Genomic DNA, 21009 nt, shown 5'->3' with positions numbered 1-21009 from the left:
AACCCCTTTAAAACTTTTACTCAGTACTGTATACTGAGATATCTCTACCTTCTTATATCTATGAAATGATGACAGCAATAACATGATTATGGCAGTAATATAATGGGATGTCCCACTATAATTTACCATCAAGTTAGTACTATCAAATAGTAGCATGAGTATATTTACTTGGAAATGTTGTAGGAACTGTTCAGTGATGGTGCTTATACTCTAGGTACCTGGTTTGTTAGATTTATTAGGATTTTTAGCTGAAGCTGCAAAATCTTCTGTCACCTCTAGTGACTTTTCCACCAAAAGACAATCTGTACTGTAAGCGCACATTCCCCATCCCCACCAACGTCCTTGTAAGCGAGCTATAAACAAAATAAAGGAGGTTATGGAAAGGTTAGGACTAACACAGACGTCGGCTGGTGAGATCAGGCTACCTCAATATAACCTCTCTGTAAAAGGAAATATTATGTAAGCGGGTACTATTCATTACACAGCCAGAAACGAAAACAGTTAAATAAGGAAGATATAATTAAGAAGTCCGCAATAAACAAACCTGCTGAAGTTCCTCTCATGGTTTCCACCTTCCTGCTATTGTTTCAGATATGGCTAGTACACAAAGAGCAGAACGGGTCAACACAATAAATTATACAAGAGATACATACAATGGTGTCCTAAAAACTAGGGCTTGATCAAAAGAACTTCTGAAGTTCTATTTAAATATATCCACATAACATAAACAGATTATGGACAACTATTTCCAGAATTTCCAAAGCTCAGAACTCGAGCCGATTGTACATTGTTTTCTGTTTGGTGGAACTAATGTTATGGGATTCTCATTACTATGTTTTTAGGTGCCACCAACTACACAATAGAAAGGCCCTGATCTCAAGCTCCGAACATTAACCAATGACATTTTTTAAGCATAAAAGTTTCCAATTTTACGTACAGGAAAGGTGAAAGTGTCTGATCGCTCGCTGGGGGTTCTGATGCACGAGATTCCCATTGATTACAAAAAGGGGGGTTCTATCTACCATCTTTAATTTTTATCCCGGTCACACATGTGCACCACCATTCCATTCAAACTCTATGGAACTGATGGAAATAGAGCGTAGCACTCGGATATTTCACTCATTCCATTACAGAGATATTGAACGGAATATAGCGGAATAAAGAAGGTCCTGGCCCTGGTCCAGTTATCAGGGACAACCCACTAAAGACATGAATAGCATATTTATAAGATATGATATGCTATCAATTGTCCAATTGGTGGTGTTTGACAACCATAACTCCCACCAGCACTAGAACAGTGTCATCGGTACTATTAAAGCCATGTACTCTCTCAACTCATTTAATCTAGGAGATGAATGTCCTATACAAGTGTTATGCCATCAATAGGTAACCTCTACTGTATATGGATATCCATATACATCACAGACTTGCAGCCTATACTTGTACATATTACTTTAATACAATAGGGTCCACAACTAGTAGAAGGAATTATGTAGAATTGTATAAAGATCTACTTTTTATATAGAACTCAAAGATTTTATGTAATTTTGATTGAATGAAATCTTAAGGGGTTTCACAATTTCAACATATGGATATGTCCTTTCTTGCCTTTCCTCTTGACTTGACATATCCTGCGAATTGTGGATCAAGTTGACCGGTTTTGAAAAAAAACACCAAAGTTTTATGATACTTTGTTGTGACTGCCCAGTGGACGTGTTTCCTGTCTAGGGTTATTCTAGTGTGTTGCACTATTGTATTGAATTTGTATTGTGAGAAATTGGAGTACGAAAGTAGACTAAGCCAGTGTTGTAAAAGGGTAAGGGTCTTACATTTGTAGTTCAGCATCAGCACACAAGCAGGCAGGTAGTCTGTAGAGCAGGGGTGCCCAATACGTCGATCGCGATCTACTGGTAGATCGCAAAGGACATATGGGTCGATCGTGGGATGCAGGGATCCCCGGTTTCTGCTTGTTCACAGTGCAGGCTGAGAGTCATCTCCGGACACTCCACAGCCCCAGCCTGCCAGTACCCAGAGATAACTCTCAGCCTGTGCTGTGAAGAATCAGACACCGGGGATCCCTGGGCAGTCATAGAACGCTGCTGTCTCCTGCTGTCACGATCTGCCAGGCCCCGCCCACACGCCAGGCCCCGCACACATACATGCTCCGTTACACCCACAAGCCCGCAACGGTCCCGCCCCTAGGCCCACCCCGGCCCCGCCCACAGGTCCACAGCGGCCCCGCCCCTAGGACCACCCCAGCCCTGCCCACAGGCCCGCCTCGGCCCCTCCCTAGTAGATCTTTTGCCTTGGTCAGCTAATAAAGTAGCTCACACACTGAAAAAGTGTGAGCACCCCTGCTGTAGAGGCTTACAAGAGCCCATTGCCTAGTTCACAGATTTAGCAAGACCTCAATTAAAGCACATTTAGGCCTCCTTGAAAAACTATTAAACCGAGTTGGTGCCCATTTTGCAGAATAAGAGACTTGGCTGCGGCATGACCCAAGTGGAACTGATGAATTGTGTGTAGAAACAATCCATTCTAACCAGACCTAAACTGGCCGTACACATTACATTTATGGCCACTTAACTGGCCAACCATCTTATGTTTATGAGGGCTTCTTGACTAACCACAGATGTTGAGGGAAAAAAAGGAATTTTTACATCTTGATACTTTTGTTCTACAGGGAGGTAAATTGCCATGAGATGTTGCTTCCCCAGTCAGAACACATGCATGCACTGAGACCCAAGGATGCATGTGTATGGAGGGGTATCGGGAAAGATGTGAAGAAAAGATCTAGCATTTATTCACCACTACCATCAAACCAGATGTGAGTAAGAGTTAAAAGTATTACTGACTGCAACCCCAACTTCAAAATAAAATGTAAATGATTTGAAATTATATTATACAATTATCAATATTGTATAATTATAAAGGAGTGGGAGCAGGAGTCAGGCTGTGGACAAATAGAGGATTCGGAGTCGGTGGTTTGGCCTACTAACTCCACAGCCCTGATCTTCATATGGTCCGAATTATAAAGCATCAGGGTAATAGCAAATGATGAATTGCAAACTATATACAGTGTTATAGCCTACAAGCCGGTACACGGCCTCGGTAAATATACAGACAATGAAGCTGATTACTCGCTCAGGAGCTGGAGTCCTGGACAACATATGTGACATGTCTTATATGAAGGAAAGAAGCTCATAATTTCGATTACATAAACCCATCGTGGTGTTGTCATATTTTGCAGCCAGAAGATAAATTTCTTTGATGTCGGGTGTTTTGTCTTCTGACATCAGCATCAATCACTGCATGTGTCTTTCTAGAATTAGTGTAAAAGACTAACTTTGTGACAAAGAGCCAAGAATGGGTGGACTTTTGCCGGTTGCTAAGTGCTGCCAAATATTTTGTATTGGAAAAGATTCCTTGTATTAAGCGTCCAGCTCCGAGAGTGTTTGGATGTTGAGGATGCTTGATCTTTCAGTATCAGCCATTTTCCAGATGGTGGGAAATGAACTACTCCACTTACGCAGTCACCTCTCTGTTCTTCTGCTTGTGTGATTGACTGCGGACACAAAAAGCTACTAAACATTTTAATGTCCATAATCTCCTTGGCAGACAACCACATATTTGTTTTGCTGCAGGCCGGATCATGTGTTTCAGAAGACACCACAACTTCATACAAGAGAAGAAAACCTCCGAAGCAGAATTTCACACCTCTCTCTATCCCTGATCTCCCTCTAATCTTATACTGTTATCAACACAATACGGTATCTCTCAGTTCCTTTGCCTTAGCGTAGATATTTAATGCTTTTACTTGGTATTATCATATGGCTGCACATCTAGCCAACAATACTGTTCCCTTTTCTTGTCCTGTATCATTGAAGCTTGGACTGGAGGCCATAAATATCCACGAGAAGCCGCCAGTGACATATACTGTCATCAGAGTGGGTCAAACTAAAGTCTATGGGCCATTCTAGGCCACCAGTTGGACAACAGTAAAAGGTAAGCAATTACATAAATACAAACCAACAAAAAGAAATATTTCTAGAAAATGATGGCAAATGTAGAATGGAAAGGACATGCTCCATCCAGCAATTTTCAATACAAACACGTGGTGCTATACACTGCTCGAAAAAATAAAGGGAACACTCAAATATCAAATATATTATCTACCCTTCAACGCCTCATATCCAGACTAAAACAGATTTAACTTCTTTAGTCTCTCCTAGAGATGAGCGAGTACTGTTCGTATCAGCCGATCCAAACAGCACGCTCCATAGAAATGAATGGATGCACCTAGCACTTCCACTTTGACGGCGGCCGGCCACTTAACCCCACGCGTGCCGGCTACGTCCATTCATTTCTATGCGAGCGTGCTGTTTGGATCGGCTGATCCGAACAGTAATCGCTCATCTCTCTCCCCATAATGGAGGTCCTCCATGCCCCTTATCAGCTTAGTGGCCTTACACTGTACCTTTTCCATTTTTGAGATATCCTTTCTGTGAACCGGTGCCCAGGTTAACATTGGGAATGCCCTAAACACAAGTTATACTAAGCATAATATATAAAAAATTACTTGTAATTGTCGGGACTAGAGATGAGCAAGTACTGTTCGGATCAGCCGATCCGAACAGCACGCACGCATTGAAATGAATGGACGTAGCCGGCACGCGGGGGTTTAAGCGGCCGGCCGGCGTCAAAGCGGAAGTACCAGGTGCTTCCATTCATTTCAATGCGTGTGTGCTGTTCGGATCGGCTGATCCGAACCATACTCGCTCATCTCTAGTCGGGACGCTTTAAAGTATACACGGAGGCAAACCTGCACATATACCATGGCTGTCTGTGGGTGGCACCACTAGTGTGTGATCTTTTCTCATCTGAGTTACTGTAGTAATTTAGGGCTTGTGTAGTTCCCATTAGGTACAACCAAAAAGATCCCACTTCGTACAGTAATGTCTCCCTTTGCTTATCCTCTTACAGCCTGGTGGGTTCTCTTTAGCTTCTGTTTAGAATACTATCAAAACCCAATGTGGTGAAGAGAGGACCAAGAATGGAGGAGTTGGGAGTAAATGTAGGGGTCTGAGCTTAATTCCTTTTATTCTGGCCCATGGTCTAAACTTAGAAAGTCTGGCTTGGAAATAGTTGTGCTCTGGTATCTGTATTCATTTTGGAGTCTAGCGTGGGTTATGAACTACTTTTGTGAGTTCTGGTCTGAAGGGATAGGTCTGGTGAGGACTGGATTAGGTTTGGGTATCTGGCCTGGGGTTTAAATTGGGTTGGGATCTGAATCAATTATTTGACACAGGGTATGAATTTATTTTGGGTTTGGATTAAGATTGCGGTGTGCTCAGAGAAGGCTTGAGTTATTTTGGGGTATACACTGGGGTCTGGAATTAAAAAGGTTATCCTACTCTTTTTTTAATGTTTAATATGGCTAGTGAAGGAGCTATGAAGGTCCTCTGAATTCCAGCAACAGCAGGTCTGGTTCTCAGGTCAACTGTGGTCTGGAACGGGCCTACATTTGTGTCTGGAATGTGCACATATGAGGGCAAATAATGGGGACATTAGTATGCCGGAATAGTAGAACTGCCATAGTGGTCTTCTGATCTCTGGTAAGTATAACAAGTTATCACAGAGGTATTTTTCTCTAGAATAACGCCTTGTGTAGTAGCCACAATTTCATTACGACAGGTTTTGGCCCGAATCGACAGGAAAAACAACTCTGTCCGTCTCCATCAGAATTTGAAGTGAACTTTTGCACCAAGGCCCACGAGCCTTTAGCTACTCCTCTAATCCTTCCCTTGTAAATGATAAAAAAGAAAGATTGCATGATCTCAAAAATAGTTTCTCAACGCTGAGGGAAATCTCTTGTCAAACACTTCTGATCATCAAAAGTACACTATCACCCCATGCTGTATGCGATTCTTCAATGGATTACGATAACAGGCCATCTTTTACAGAGTAATATTGACAACTGGAGGGAGAAAGCAACACACATACAAAAACTACACAAGCATACTAATGTACTACAGACAAGGCAAGAACAAAAAATTCTAGAAATCTGAACAAACTTTATTTGTATAAAAAAACCAAAACATTAATTACATTAACATTTAGTCCTTATTCTATAACTACCCGACGGTCAGATGTCATCTGTTGGCAACTTTCTCCTGCACGATACTGGAAGTGTTACACAAATTTCCTATTTTCTTGCTTTGTCATTGCCCGGGTGAATCACACGCCCAGTAACACGGGTCTTCTGCAAATATATCTGTAGAGTAATAACAGTAAGGGGCGTCAGAAGAGCGTTGGTTTCCTCTTGGCTCAAGGTAAAAGGGTGCAGACGGAAGGAAGGCCAGCGTGTATGTCCGCAGAGCATCTGCAGAAGCAGAGGTGTTAGAGGTAGTGCGTGGATTTTGGGCTGTAGCACAGGGCAGAAGGGCGGCTGGGAAGGAAGGTAAACTGATTGTCTGAGTGTTTGTATGAGAAGACAGCTCTGTAACCCGCGGTTCATCTGGAGTTCAACATGTAAAAACCCGTATGTAAATATTACTGTGCTTCCTGGCTTTTCTCTGGCTTGCGCTCTCCAACTTGCTTGCCTTGCTCTTCTCCCAATGACATGCAGCCATGTAGTGTCACTATATCAGACGGAAACTCGTCCTTTAATATTATACCACGTTCCCGGTGGCAGTCAAGCTCCTCAATGAACCCGTACCAGTAGATGACCAGACCAGGTCCAAACCTGAAAAATACACATGGATCACATTAGTGAGGATCTAGAAGCTTGGACCTTTCCGTAGGTTGAAGACATGACCACTCATGCATGAAATACATTGCGATAGAGTAAACTTTTATTTTCAAAACAACTTTTTTTTTTTTTTTTGACTGTCCGGCCACAGAAAGTAGTAACAGATTTGGTTTGGAGCCTTTACAAATACAGAGAGAAGAGGCTGTCAACCGCAATCTAATTTTAGTCTTACATCTCTGCAGTTTTACTTTAAAAACAAATATATGAGATCTACATATCAAAATCATTCTGCATTTGTTACACATAGACTTGGCTGTCTGCCTGCGACTGCTATCCATTCCTCCCTCTTTCAGATGGAGAGATCCCTCGGGCAGCCTCAGGAAACAGCCCCCTGAACTATTTGGCCCTCGAGGAAGTTCAGACCTTCAGCCTCGGGTTCATAAACAAGTAATCACCATCAATCAGAGCGCTGCACTACACATCAACCTCACCTCACTTATATAAACATACATGAGGGTTGCTTTAACTCGCCCCTCTCCCCTACTGAGAACACTTAGAGGACCGACTACTCCGGCCTCCTCTAGGGCTCCGTCACAGATTTTTCATTTAGAATATTCTTGTGAAGCAAGGCTATAAATCACCATTGATGGACTCGCGGTAGAATATTTCTCCTACTTCAGGACTTTCTAAAGGGGTTTTCCAGAATTTTCTTCAATGGTGCCAAAAATGCCAAGTAGCGGTATTTTATAATACAAAAGCATTAACATTTTTGTGATCCTATTAGGTCCACGTGACCCTCTCTCTTGTTTTATCCTAGTAGATCACGTATCGTACATTCAACACGTGACCTATTTCCCTTCTCCATGTACATGTTGTTACTAATGTTGATGCATGCATGGGTTAAAACATTTTCTTAGGAAAACCACTTCATTCTAAGGCCATACGTTGTGGAAAAGATGCCCTGTTTGTTGTAGTTTTTTCTACAGTTTTCGAGCCAGAATCAGTCGTGGATTTAGTTGAAGGGAGAAGTATAAATTTCTTTATATATCCAATTCTTTTTATTTATTTTGCTTACTTCTATAGCCCCATCATATTCTGCAATCGGTCAGTGACTGTCCCATACAGGGATCACAATCTATATTCCCTTTCAGTATGTCTTTGGAGTGTTGGAGGAAACTGAAGTAACCCACGAAAACACGGGGAGAATGTACAAACTCCTTGCAGATATGGTCTTTGGTCAGATTCCAACCCAGGCAGTGGCGTAACTACCGCCATAGCAGCAGAAGCAGCTGCCACAGGGCCCGGGACATTAGGGGCCCGGTGACAGCTGCTATTATTATACTCGGGGGGTCTTTTCGGACCCCAGAGTATAATGATCGGCGGACCGGGAGAGTTAAGAAACATAAAAAACACTGTTACTTACCTCTCCACGATCCTGCCAGGCCTCCTTCCTACTTGTCTGACGTCACATGAACCCGGCCTGCGTCCCGGGTCATGTGACGTCCGACATAATTGAACAAGGATGGCAGCAGAGGCCGACAGCGTAGGAGCCGGGGGACAGGTAAGTAACAGTAGTTTTTTATGTTTTTATTCCCCCGGGTCTCCGATTATTATACTCTGGGGTCTGAAAAGACCCCAGAGTATAATAATTGTTTATGGGTTTCCACAGTGGGACATAATACTGTGTGCATGGAACACTATTGGGGATAATACTGTGTGCAGGGGCCACTAAGGGACATAATACTATGTGCAGGGGCCACTGAGGGACATAATACTGTGTGCAGGGGCCACTATAGGACATAATACTGTGTGCAGGGGCCACTATGGGGGATAATACTATGTGCAGGGGCCAATCTGGGGGATAATACTATGTGCAGGGGCCACTCTGGGGGATAATACTGTGTGAAGGAGCCACTATTGGGGATAATACTGAGTGCAGGGGCCACTAAGGGACATAATACTGTGTGCAGGGGCCACTATGGGGTATAATACTATGTGCAGGGGCCACTATGGGGGATAATACTGTGTGAAGGGGCCACTATGGGGCATAATAGAACGCGCAGGAATGCGTAGGAGGGGGGCGGTCGAGGTCTTCGGCGTCAGTCGGGGGGGGGGGGGGGGCATGTCAAAAGTTCGCCACGGGGCCCCGCCATTCCTAGCCACGCCACTGAACCCAGGTCTCCAGTTGGCAAGGCTGCAGTGCTAACCACTGAGCCACACTTTGCTTCGGCTCAAAAAACTGCAACAAAAAATGTAGTTTTTCAGGAGATATTCAGGCACCGTCATACATGACTAACTTGTTACTGCAGTGTCTGCAGCTGTTTTGTTATTTAGCTCCATAGTCTATATCTAGTTGTATGTACGTTTTTTCCAAGTTTTCTGCCACACTGTAAGTGACCAAGTATTGAACAACGTATTACCAATCGGTGCTAAAAAATTTGTCCTGAAAGATTCCACCAATGGTGTTTCTTCTCAAGGCCACACCGCATCCCGGACCCATTTCACAACAGTTTAGGCCATCAATAAAGTCGAGTTCATGGAGCTTCATCACTGGAAGCCGTCCCCCAGCTTAGTATGAGCAAGGGTTCACCAGGTGATTTACGAGAGCCTGCTGGGGGATCCTGCCAAAGAAAACACTGCGGGAGGGGTGGGGGGTGGGGAAGATGCCTGTTACAATGTGAACCGTTGAGTTCACTGCAATGTCATGTAACAGTTTATACGTGGATTTATGGCGGGGCTTTCAACAGCAAGGAAGTTAAATTTCATAGCAATAGTCTGTCTTTTTAAACTAATCAGAAGTTAAACCACCCAAACCCGAGTTACCCAGAGGTTAACCTGTTCACTGCCTGTCACGTCAAAACCACAACAAAACATTTTCCGGGAAAAAAAAAAAAGGCATATTGTAATCACAAGAGTTACTCGACAGAAATATACAGGCTAAAAAATAGTCATTCAGTATAGGAAATAGAAATTAGGAAACAATCTAAGCTATTTTGATGAATACAGTGACAGAGATCACCAAACTTTTCTGAAAGTGGGTCCAAACCCAGAATCTACGTCCAGCTGTACATCTCCCCCTGTACAAGTGACATGCGGTATTACATGGTAGTTGGGGTTTCCTACAGGATATGACTGCTCAGCCAACCCGCTGAAGTGGGGCACCACTGTACCCAATGACTGGTTGAGCTGTCATTTCGGGTGTACTGAAATGGTCTACCAGGCAGGTTGTGTTGTGTTATGGTTTCCTTTATAAAGGCATACCACAACACCAATGTGAACAGAACCTAAAACAAGTGACTATGTTTTCTTTATGCAACTTGAACTGCCTGACTAGCTATATTTGGGAGAGTCCACTAGTTTGATATCTTGATGGGAATGTGCCGACAGCCTTCTGTTACTCTATGGGAACTACATCTACTGCCATATCAAAAGCTGACAGCTCAAGGACCGTGGGAACCTGGCCAAATACAACATGTATGTCGCAGGAGTCCCTTATCTGGGAAGGCAATTTATTTTATACTGGCAATTTTTTCATCATGGCCAATCCCAACCTGATGGTAAAGCTCAGGTGAGGTTTGTTCACATTAATGTCATGGCTTTGATGGTATAGCCAAAATCTCTTTTTATATATATATATATATATATATATATATATATATATATATATATATATATATATATATTTTATGTAGATTATGAACTCCATATAGAGCTCACAATGTACATTTTTTTCCCTATCAGTATGTCTTTGTAGAATGGGAGGAAATCCACGCAAACATGGGGAGAACATACAAACTCCTTGCAGATATTGTTCCTGGCAGGATTCGAACCCAAGGCTGCAGTGCTAACCACTGAGCCACCATGTTGCCCCCTATATAGCCACAATGTCTATGATGAATTTGTTTTCCAGTATATCTTGACAAACCATACTGAGGTTTAAAGGGACCCTTCAAGTCTGCTGTCAAAACATCAAATATGGGTCTATCCCTGTACGTGCAGTCCATTTTCGCAACTATCTTATAACGATTTCAATCCATCTAAATTGAAATATAAAGCAAACTTGGAAATTATCTTAAAAACATTTATGTCTCCATGGTAACAGACTACAAACCAGCCCTGTGTAGTTGCCGTCATATTGCCAACCATCTCATTCATACTCCATGCTAGCCAAACATGTGACAGGAAGTAAAGTTCAACTGAAAAGGCGTATGAGCAGACTATACACAATTCTGGCTGCCCTAAGAGCAGGATATAATAGAAGGTCAGAACCGTAGCTCTATGGTATATAGGTTTATATCATTTGGAGCAAGATTTTCTGATTAAAAAGCTGAGTAAATCCTGACCGGACTCTTAAGAGAGACAATGAGAGTCCACTTTGCCCCGCCCACACACTAATATAGGGAAAACTGTCCATCTGTGGGTGGGGCCATCAGGATTTTGGGTAAGTTCACAGAGGCCGCCTCAGGTTCCAGTCCAAAATACGGGTAGATGCGACTGGATGCCAATGCAGCGCTGCAGATTAGGCCCAAATGAATGGGCCTAGTCAGGAGGGAGTGTCTTCAGGCGGATGTCACGAGGCGAATCCGGCTGAATGAATGAGCATGTCGCTTCTTTTTCCGAAACAAACGGCTCCCAGAAAAAAGAACTGACCGTCTCCCAATTATTTCAGATACGGCCTCAAAATCCTGACTAAAAAACCCCGTGTGAGCTTACCCTTACTCTGCTTTTACTCACACATCCTGCTCCAAGTCATATCTACCTAATACAGCTGATTTTGCTGGGGAAGGTCATGGCCAGTCGGGTGTTTCCCGTACGGCTCCCACCCTTTGGCAGACTAATGATCACCTTGTGTGCCCAGCATTCTGGAAGAGTGGCTCTCACTTGAATGGGAAACCCTACTCTAAAATGTCCATGTGCCCTAATAAGACATCCCCTTTAATAACATAACATAGAACATAAGAATAAAAGCATGGTTTCCCATTCCTCCCCTTCAAAAAAAGTCAAATCTAGCTGTAAACCTTGCAGTTCTTCATTACAGCTGTGGGTTATGATGCCTCTTTCGACTCTGCCAAGATACAACGCCATGCATGAGGTATGGAGTGGTTTTGCCTGATTGGCTCTTCTACCAGCTCACTAAAAAGACTGCATTGTTCTATGATTTATCAATGTCAAGTTACAATACCAAAACGGAAAGTCACAATGACTAACCACACACAAAGGAATACAAGCTGTTGCTTACTCCAAGGTGCGGCCATCATTAATTTCTATACAGATTATTCTTGGTGGCTACTGACAGCCAGCACTTTCATGTAACACCATTGTAGATGAGTATACATGTGCAGACGGGGCCAAGAAAGAACACTTGCCTCATTTTTTATTATTGCATATTTGTCAAATAGTTTTGCCCATAACCTTTAAAATTTATCAGGTAAAGGATAAAATAATACAGATTTTTCATTTTTATTACTGTCCCTCCCCACCCACTGAGAGGACTCTGCATAGTTGGGCTTTCATCAAACATATCCATAGGCCCTTCTCCAATGATGTTGGTCAAAGATTGCCCAATGTAGTCCCTCAAGATGAATATGTCAGGAAATCCTCACAATTTATACCAAATGCTGTGTGAGAGGACCCTTTAGGTGATTTTCTTGTTATATTTAGAATAGGCCATCACTGCTTTATGGGTGATGGTCTGACCATAGTAACTACCTTGACTCCCAACTTGGTACCAGTTTATATTGACCTTGCAGGACCATTCAACAGCAGTAAATGGGGATCTAAAAACGCATCACGTGATCTGCCTCTGCCTGGGAGCCTGCACCTGAAATCATAGTCTACACCTGACCTTACTGTAAAAATTCCCATATAAGAACTTAGCCAGATTGTCTATACTTGCGAATTTCAGCAGGACTATCAGGGTATTGACTCTCAAATGTCAAGGTGGAAAAGGATTGGTCACAATAAATATCAATATACAATTTTGCTCTTATGGTATATAAGCTGCCACCGGTATTGTGACCGCTTACTATTACATGTACGTTTAGGTGATGTAAGCAGGGGTCAGGAGGAACAACATTCCACAAACATTTATAGAAAGAATATGGCCAGGTTAAGAGTAGAGAAGAAAAGAGTGCACTGGTGTACTCTACCATGTTAGGTGAACCAACTATTTAAAGAAGCTCTATCATTGGGAAAAGTCATTTTTAGACAAGCACATCCTTTCATAGCCTCTAGAAAGGCTATTTCACACCTACCTTTTGTATGTAAATTGCCTCAGTAGATTTTGAATAAGTCCGTTTTTATTCATATGCTAATGAGCTTCCCCCCCGTGCACCGGAAGTCTCTTTGTGCACTGTCTGCTCTATGTGTACGTATAGCAGAGGCTGCTGTGCCGTTGACTCGTCTCTGCTGTGCATACACATAAAGCAGACAGTGCACACAGATACTTCCGATGCACGGTCGAAGCTCATTAACATATGAATACAAAGGGACCTATACAAAATCTGCTGAGGCAATTTACATACAAAAGGTATGTGTATAATAGCCCTTCTAAAGGCTATGCAAGGATGTGCTTATCTAAAAATGACTTTTCCCAATGATAGAGCTTCTTTAATTTGAGTTAGCACTAGTGTAATGCTTTCCTTTAGCTACAGAGGTGCTGTAGATAAAATGAACAGTTGTTGGGTTCACACAGAGAAACTTGAGATACCCAATGTTCAACTGTTACCAATTGTAGAGGACCTTTCACCCAACTACAACACTTTGCATTCTTTAATAGGGGTCATCCCTCTAACCTCAGCCTAGTTGACATTTTTTTCTTTATCACCCACCAGTCCTGTTAGTTTTAGCACCCAATATGATAATTATGCTCTGTACCCCACCTAACTACTCCAATCTAGGACTGCCCATCTATCAGCAGAGGGTCGAATTAGTATAATGGGTGATGAAACTAATAGCCTGAGGCATAACTGAGCCCTGGGGCAAAATTTGTGCCATATAGAATAGTGGTATAGTTAATGTGTGAGACAGACCTTTGGGGCCTCTTCAAGGTCCATGGCCTGGTAGTGACTGCTACTTCTGCACCCCTGAGCTACTTATCTGCTAACTGCACTGATAGCTCAAGACTGGTGAGGGCTACGGAAAAAAAATTTCAACTGTATCAGAGAGGTATTTATTAAAGGATGCAAAGAACTGGAGCTGAAGGAAGGGGTGAAGGGTTCTTTTTAATAGTGCTTCTAGATTTTATACCAGTTTGAGGACGAGGCGGGGATCGAACTCAAGCCCTGGTGCAAAGAGCCATACTAAGTCATCACTCTACTGCAACAACATCTGCAAGGAGTTTGTATGTTCTCTCCGTGTTTGGATTGCCTCCTGTTCTACAAAGACAAACTGATAGGAGAAAAAAAATGTACATTGTGATCCCTATATGGAGCTCACAATCTACATTAAAAAACTAGAAGTACATGTGGCACAGTCAGTAGGGTGACAAAAGAGGTCTTTAGATGTTTCCAACTTATTAAAAATCTTTTATAAAACCAACTTGTATTATGTAGCTAGTTAAAAAACAAACATTTTTTGAATGGTATTTTAACTTCAGAGGGATAAAGAATGGGAAAAATCTGCAAAAATGAAAAACCAAACAAAATCCAGCAAATGAGTTGGTTTGACAGGGCCCAAGGATATTTGTACATAGCGACAAGTGCAAGATCTCAGCTTGAAGTGCTTGGAAAAAGAACTAAAGATCTGCAGATGTCAGTAGTCCAACATGAAGGCACCTGTTCTCCTATAAAGAAGCAGGTGGCAGGCCTCAGGTGTCGGAGGAGCTGCCGCACTGGAGAGTGGAGTGTCAGCCGCAAGCCATTAGCTCTCAAACATCTCGCGCTCTTAAACACCTCTTAATTTACGCACAAATTACACGGTGTGCATTTTAAGCCGCAGTGTGATTACAGACTGTTAGGCTGCATGACAAATAGGTTGTAGCTAGTCTCCCCATGTGCATGTTTTCACTTTCTAAGGCATTGTGCTGGAGGAATGTGAAAAGCCGCCGATACATTACGGAGTGGGGTGAAGTATGCTTTGATTATACCTTCTCTGGAAGAATTTCCTGGTGCACACTGCTTCTCTGAAAAGATGCGTGGCGCAGACTTGGCAACAATGCTGCTCTTTTGTCTGCACCAAAAAATGTTTTCAGCGGATGAAAAGGAGAAATTAGAAAGGGAGGTGGGATGGGGAAAGCCTGTGCTCTTCCTTTTAAGAATGTTTACAACGCGATGGGTATAATATTCACCTTGTGACATGGATCACCTGGGATATCGAGTAACAGTGTTCAGAAGCCAGACATTGTTTCCTTAATAAGGAGCTGTGCTTAATGTGAAGTAACACTATAATGTTGGGGCACAGACAGTCTCGTGTATTTCCCATTATTTCCTAATTCCCGCTGATGTAAACTTAGGAGAAAGCCAGTGAACAAAGAGCCTCGACATGATGTACCTACTTATCCAGCAAATATCATTACATCATCCTAGCGTGGTGTAGCAGCGATGGCCGAGGTCCATGAAACTATACCAACACAAAGGACAACTCGAAAAACAAGTCAAAAGTGAAGTGGGGCCGGTCAACGCTCCAATACGGTCATAAGTTACAACCATGGTTTGCTCAGAAGTTAGCATTGTTGGTCTTGGGTTTGAAGCCAGTCAGAAGCAACATCTATATGGCAATTGTAAGATCGGGAGTGGGCAACACAGTGGGCTCAGTGCTGAGTATGGGGTACAGGGTTTTTACCCCAATCTGTGGCAGAGGTACGTGACAGCATTGCTATCTTGCAACACTGGTTTCCTAGGTCAGGAGCCAACCAGAAGAAAAACCTATATACAACTTGTAGGTGCTTATATGGTCCACATGTGGTATTGTTATCTGGCAGCACCGGGGACCACAGTTTGAGGCAACATATTTACAGAGTTTGTAAATTCTTGAGAGGTCGGCATGGTCACTCAGTAATGAACACTGTTGACTTGCAGTGCTAAGGTCCTGGGTTTCAATATGATGAAGGCCAACATTTGCATGGAGTTTGTGTCTTCTTGCTCTGTTTGCCAAGAAGTCCTCAGCTGGTCATGTCCAATTCTGTCTAGGTGTGCGCGCCATTCCTGTTGCTCACTGCCTCTGAACACTTCTATGTTTTAGCATAATCATAAAAATATTGAAATTTTGAGACCATGAGACTAATAGACTTTCAGTGTTAAACTGGCCATACATATTGATATGAGCCGAACCCCCTAACTTCAATTTTTTTTTTCAGTCAATGTTCCATATAGGACACACAATCTGTATTCTCTAACAGTATGTCTTTGGAGTGTGGGAGGAAACTGGAGTACCCGGAGGAAACCCATGCAAACACTGGGAGAACATACAAACTGCTTGCAGATGTTGTGTTTGGTTTGTCTTAAGACTCCAGAGCTGCAAGGCTGTAGTGCTAACCACTGAGCCACCCTGCTTCAAATGACTGTCTGCTAATGGGTGAAAGTCAGAGGCCCCTATAGAAATTTTAACATGCTTGATAATTTAGTTTAGAATTTAGAACACATGAATACATGGCAGAATTGAGCATGCATGTGTGTGGGGAACATCAGGAGGTAGAGTTGATAGCCAGCCATCTGAGGCATACGTCCTGCTTTTGGATGCAAAAAGAAATCTAGAGGAGAATCTCTTTGTAGAGACAAAGATGACATATACAGAGTACCATATAGCAGAAAAAAATGACTATGGCTCCATACCATGACACCATAAGAGCCACGCGTCCTCTCCTTGAGGCATAGGACCTAAGACCTAATAATAAATTATATAGTTCATGGGAATACTTTTTCTTATAGTAGTATGCATCACAGCACAAAATATATATCACATGCCGACAATCACACAGACAAAAATACTTGTGTTTGCAATTTCTGCCATTCATCACATCAAAAAACAAGCAAAAGAAAAAGGAGGTACAGCATCTGAAAGAGTCTCATTCTGGATGAGAACCAGAGAAATGGCTTGGGGCTCTCTAAGGATTCAGGGACTGGATTTCAGGACTGTCAGAGCTCTGGTCAATCCTTGCTTCTCCTCGGCTGATTAACCAGTGTTTATTTTTAGGGTTTGATTGGAAACAGGCCACGGCGAGGCCAGGGCTCGCTGATCTCTGGATAATCTTACACAGTCTCATACATTTACAAAAGCGTCTGCCTTACCACAGCTGTTAATCTGGCCTAGATCTTCTGCTGGAAGCTACGGGGCCCTAAAAAGTCTCCTAAATCAGACGACTACTGCAGTATTTCGAATGCAACGTTTCAATAACATCATACAATAAGATGGCATGTAAGTCACTCCGCAGTGTGCCAATCTCTGTCTCCTGTAGTCACGTCTCTTCCTTTTGAGTTGTCTGACACGGTGTCGTCAGATCTGTTATCAGTTTTATGTTACAAGTACATAGCGAGGAAATGCATCCAAGAAACCGAACCACTCTTCTTTGTAGGTTACTGTTTGGATGGCATCCCATACCCTCCAAATTACTAGGAAACTGTGCTGTAAACTAAAGTACGTTAAAGCCTACCGAACACGCTCTCTACTGTATCTAAACCACAAGACAACCTCAAAAAGTCAATTCTAGTTTACACATACCTCCTAGAACGTACCTTGTGGTTACATAATATCACTTTTGTGTGTTGTGTTAGGGCTTATTTTAAAGCGGGTTTGAGGTTTCCCAGACATCCTGCAAGCCCAGCGACCCTTTCAAGCCCAGCCCTGTTAATAAGACAAGAAGAAACTTCTTCGCATCTTCGAGATGAGACGTTTCCTCCGTGTATTACTGTGAACTTGTTTTTATGGAAAAGAAGCCGAGGTCCCAGACCAGTTCATTAGCTACCGACGTGAATGCACTGGCCGGTTACATTGTGAAAAATTCCTCTTCTTCCAGAATACTTACCCGTCCAAATGGCGCACGGAGAGAAAATAGGCCCGTGTCTGTATTTGCCATATAATTGAAGAAAATCCTAATAGTTATCGCCTAAGTGACATTCAAAGAAGCACTTACTCTAACAATACATATGCAAAAATATTTGCTTTCCTCTCCCGTAAATGGAAAAGCATCGACAATAAGTGGTGTTTTGCTGAACCTTGTTACTAATGTTGCTGAAAAACTCAAGAACGTAATTTCGGAATAAATCGCCAAAATAGCAGTCCATTGTAAATGGCTTTTTTTTCTATTCCAGCTGAATTTGTCATCATCAGGTCTGAAGTATTTCAAGCTTGCAGTTAATTTCCTGTTGAATGTCAGATTGGCCACCACTTACTGGTCAGGCGCTCGCACGGCTTTTAAGTTACATTCTGACAATTTGGAAGATTTTCTTTTATCATTATTTATCTTAATGTTTTATTGCCAATGATTAATTTTTATTACATTTTATTGTGATCTATTATGTATCCTATTACCCAATATTCCTACAACGCACCGACACTGGTTCCTATTGCCAGCGGAGCTCTCATAACAATAACATCAGGTTTCGTGGGAAGTCAATGAACTCAAACAGACAATAACATACAAAAGTTTTAGGCAGGAGTGATGGTAGTGGTGGTGGGAACTGCTAAGTAAGTATACTTTCAGAAATAGAAGTGCTACTAGGTCATTTATGCCAATTAACTAAAATAAGTGAATGAAGAAAAGAGAAATCTAAATCCATCAATATTCGTGGGACCGCCCTTTGAAGGAGGAGTCCTGGATGTGATGATACGGCCCCCGCAGAGCCCTGATCTTATCATCATCCAGTCTGTCTGGGATTACATGAAGAGACAGAAGGATTGGAGCAAGCCTACATCCACAGAATATCTGGGCTTAGTTCTCCAAGATGGCGGGAAGAACCTCTCTGCCGAGTTCCTTCAAAAACTGTCTGCAAGTGTACAGAGAGGAAATTATGGAAGGCAAAGGGTCACACGAAATATTGATGGGATTTAGATTTCTCTTTTGTTCATTCACTTCATTTTGTTATTTTTACAGACCTGCCTAAAGCATTTGCACTCATTTGAAGACAAGGAGAACCCTCCCAGCATCCTACAGATCACTTGTAAGAAGCCGTTTTTGGCACCCATCGTGTAAATAATATGGGGCCGAAAGCTCTGTCCTCTGAATAGCGACCCAGTGCCCTCACTGAAGCTTTGCTGCCATTGACTTAATTGGAAAAAAATTAAGCCCGGGCAACCCCTTTAACACTACAGATTGTTGTATTATTACTAATATAGTCTGCTTTCAGTAGTTCCCTTCTTTAAAGTTGTGCTCAAATTCATCCATAATCATTCTACTATATTACTGAACGGTTCTCACTATCAAGAGGAGTCTTCAAGTGTCCTTAGGCCTTTTGCACATAGTAAACGTATGTTAGAGCAAAAGGAGTAATTGGCCTGTCTTACATTTCCAAGGCTTATTCCTCCAGGAATCAACCTTTTGCATGGTTCTGCTATGTTCCCTATGGCCTTCAGAGCAGAGATCAATCACTCACGCCTCCTGACAAGAATGTGATGGGATTAAAGGTTATTTACTTGGTAATCATCATGTGCACCAGCTCAGACATCAAACTAAAGGGATCATTTTTTCCCCTTCTTAATGTTAAAGTCCAGGTCGGTAGAGATATTAAGGTGGCCAAGCAGTCTGTGCTCAATAGTACTCGCTTTACATCGCCACAATATGCTGGGGCTGGGAATCCTCGTTCTGTTCCAGAGCCAAAATTCTTAACCAGTGATGGAAATTGGAAATGATCTCACAGACTGTAGGATACTGCACTTTGTATCTCAGTAAGTGCGGCCTACTATTCTTTTTGATTTACTAGATATTTTATATTGTGATAAAGCAGTTTCATCCAATATCATTTCTCATTGCAGACTGTTATGTGATGGCCATTATTATGCAAGACTATCAACAAGATCATAGTGCCCCCTGGAGGTCAGGAGGTTCTACTTGTCCAAGAATTATAATAATTAATGCCAACTATTTCCCTGGAGAAGAATGCAATGAATATAAAAGCCTACGCCATGAAGAAAAAATATTCACCTTGTTAAAACACTAAATATAATAATAATAATGATAATAATAATATAATAATAATAATAAATTTTATATAGCGCCAACATATTCCGCAGCGCTGTACAATTTGTAATAACAATAATAATAATAATGATAAATTATACATACATATTGAGTTTGGGAGGGTAACACATACTAAATAAAAGCAAAAAGAAAATACTGGTAGCCATTCAAAAGTGTGGAGAAAATATGTATACAAAAAAATATCAATCCTTCATATCACTTACATAGGGGTCCAAAATATGCCATGGGAGGCGGTGCATGGACCCAACAATATAAAAGTACCGGTAGTATATTTTTGTTCCTTAGGTGCTGTTCAAACCACATTTATGGACTCCATTTTATATATATGGTGGGACATAAAAAGATTCCTCTAAAAATGACATTAAGGCTAAGTCCCCACATTGCGGTAACACGGCTTCTTTTGTTGCAGATTGCTGCGTTTTTTTGAACCAAAGCCAAGAATGGCTACAAAAGGAATGGGAAATATATAGGAAGGTCTTATACTTCTACCTTCTGCTTAATCCACTCTCGACTTTGGCTCAAAAAACCGCAGCAAAATCTGCAAAAAATAAAGCTGCGTTGCGGCAACGTGGGGCCTCGGCCTTACTCTCCATAGGGGTCCAATGCTGGGGGGGGGGGGAAGGGGAATTATATGCACTATTTATTGCACTATTTTTCTACTAATAATCACAGGCTCCACTAAACATATATATATCTCAGACATCTTTGTGTAAGTTTTTTTGCTTTTCCCTGGATCAACACTGTAGGGATTGTAGGGTTATAGGTTGGACTTGTTTTACTAATGTCTTTATCCAACCTCATCTACTATGTAACTATGTAAGTGTGGCACAAGTAGGTTGCATTGAATCCTAGTAGAGGACACCAGTACAAACTGGTCTATTAATAGGTTGACATCTACCTTTACACCAGTTATTCTTGGACCCATTTCCTGACATTACTGTCTCTACATACCTTGATCTAAGCTATGAACGGCAGTGCCTAGATATTTTTTAACCTTCTTGAAGTTTAGATTAACATAATAAAGATACTAGATGAAGATGTGTGGGAGTAGACTTAACAAACCCGCAGTGCGTTTCTGAATACAAGCCATTTTTCCTTTCTTCCCCTGTTCTATACTTTTCATTAT

General features: G+C 42.0%; 1 protein-coding gene across 1 annotated transcript in view; it reads right to left on the bottom strand.

The window, feature by feature from the left end:
* Positions 1-6126: 6126 nt before the first annotated feature.
* The window catches only part of CDIN1 (CDAN1 interacting nuclease 1), a 264885-nt gene continuing 250002 nt past the window's right edge, over positions 6127-21009 (bottom strand). Inside the window, exon 12 of the mRNA XM_075282935.1 lies at positions 6127-6745. Within this exon, the coding sequence (XP_075139036.1) occupies positions 6553-6745 (193 nt within the window). The 3' untranslated portion in view covers positions 6127-6552. The remainder of the gene's footprint in view (positions 6746-21009) is intronic.

This window comes from Leptodactylus fuscus, chromosome 7, assembly GCF_031893055.1.
Source record: "Leptodactylus fuscus isolate aLepFus1 chromosome 7, aLepFus1.hap2, whole genome shotgun sequence".
Classification (NCBI taxonomy): domain Eukaryota; kingdom Metazoa; phylum Chordata; class Amphibia; order Anura; family Leptodactylidae; genus Leptodactylus; species Leptodactylus fuscus.
Note: the sequence above shows the minus strand (reverse complement) of the source record. Positions and strands in the feature narration are given on the sequence as shown.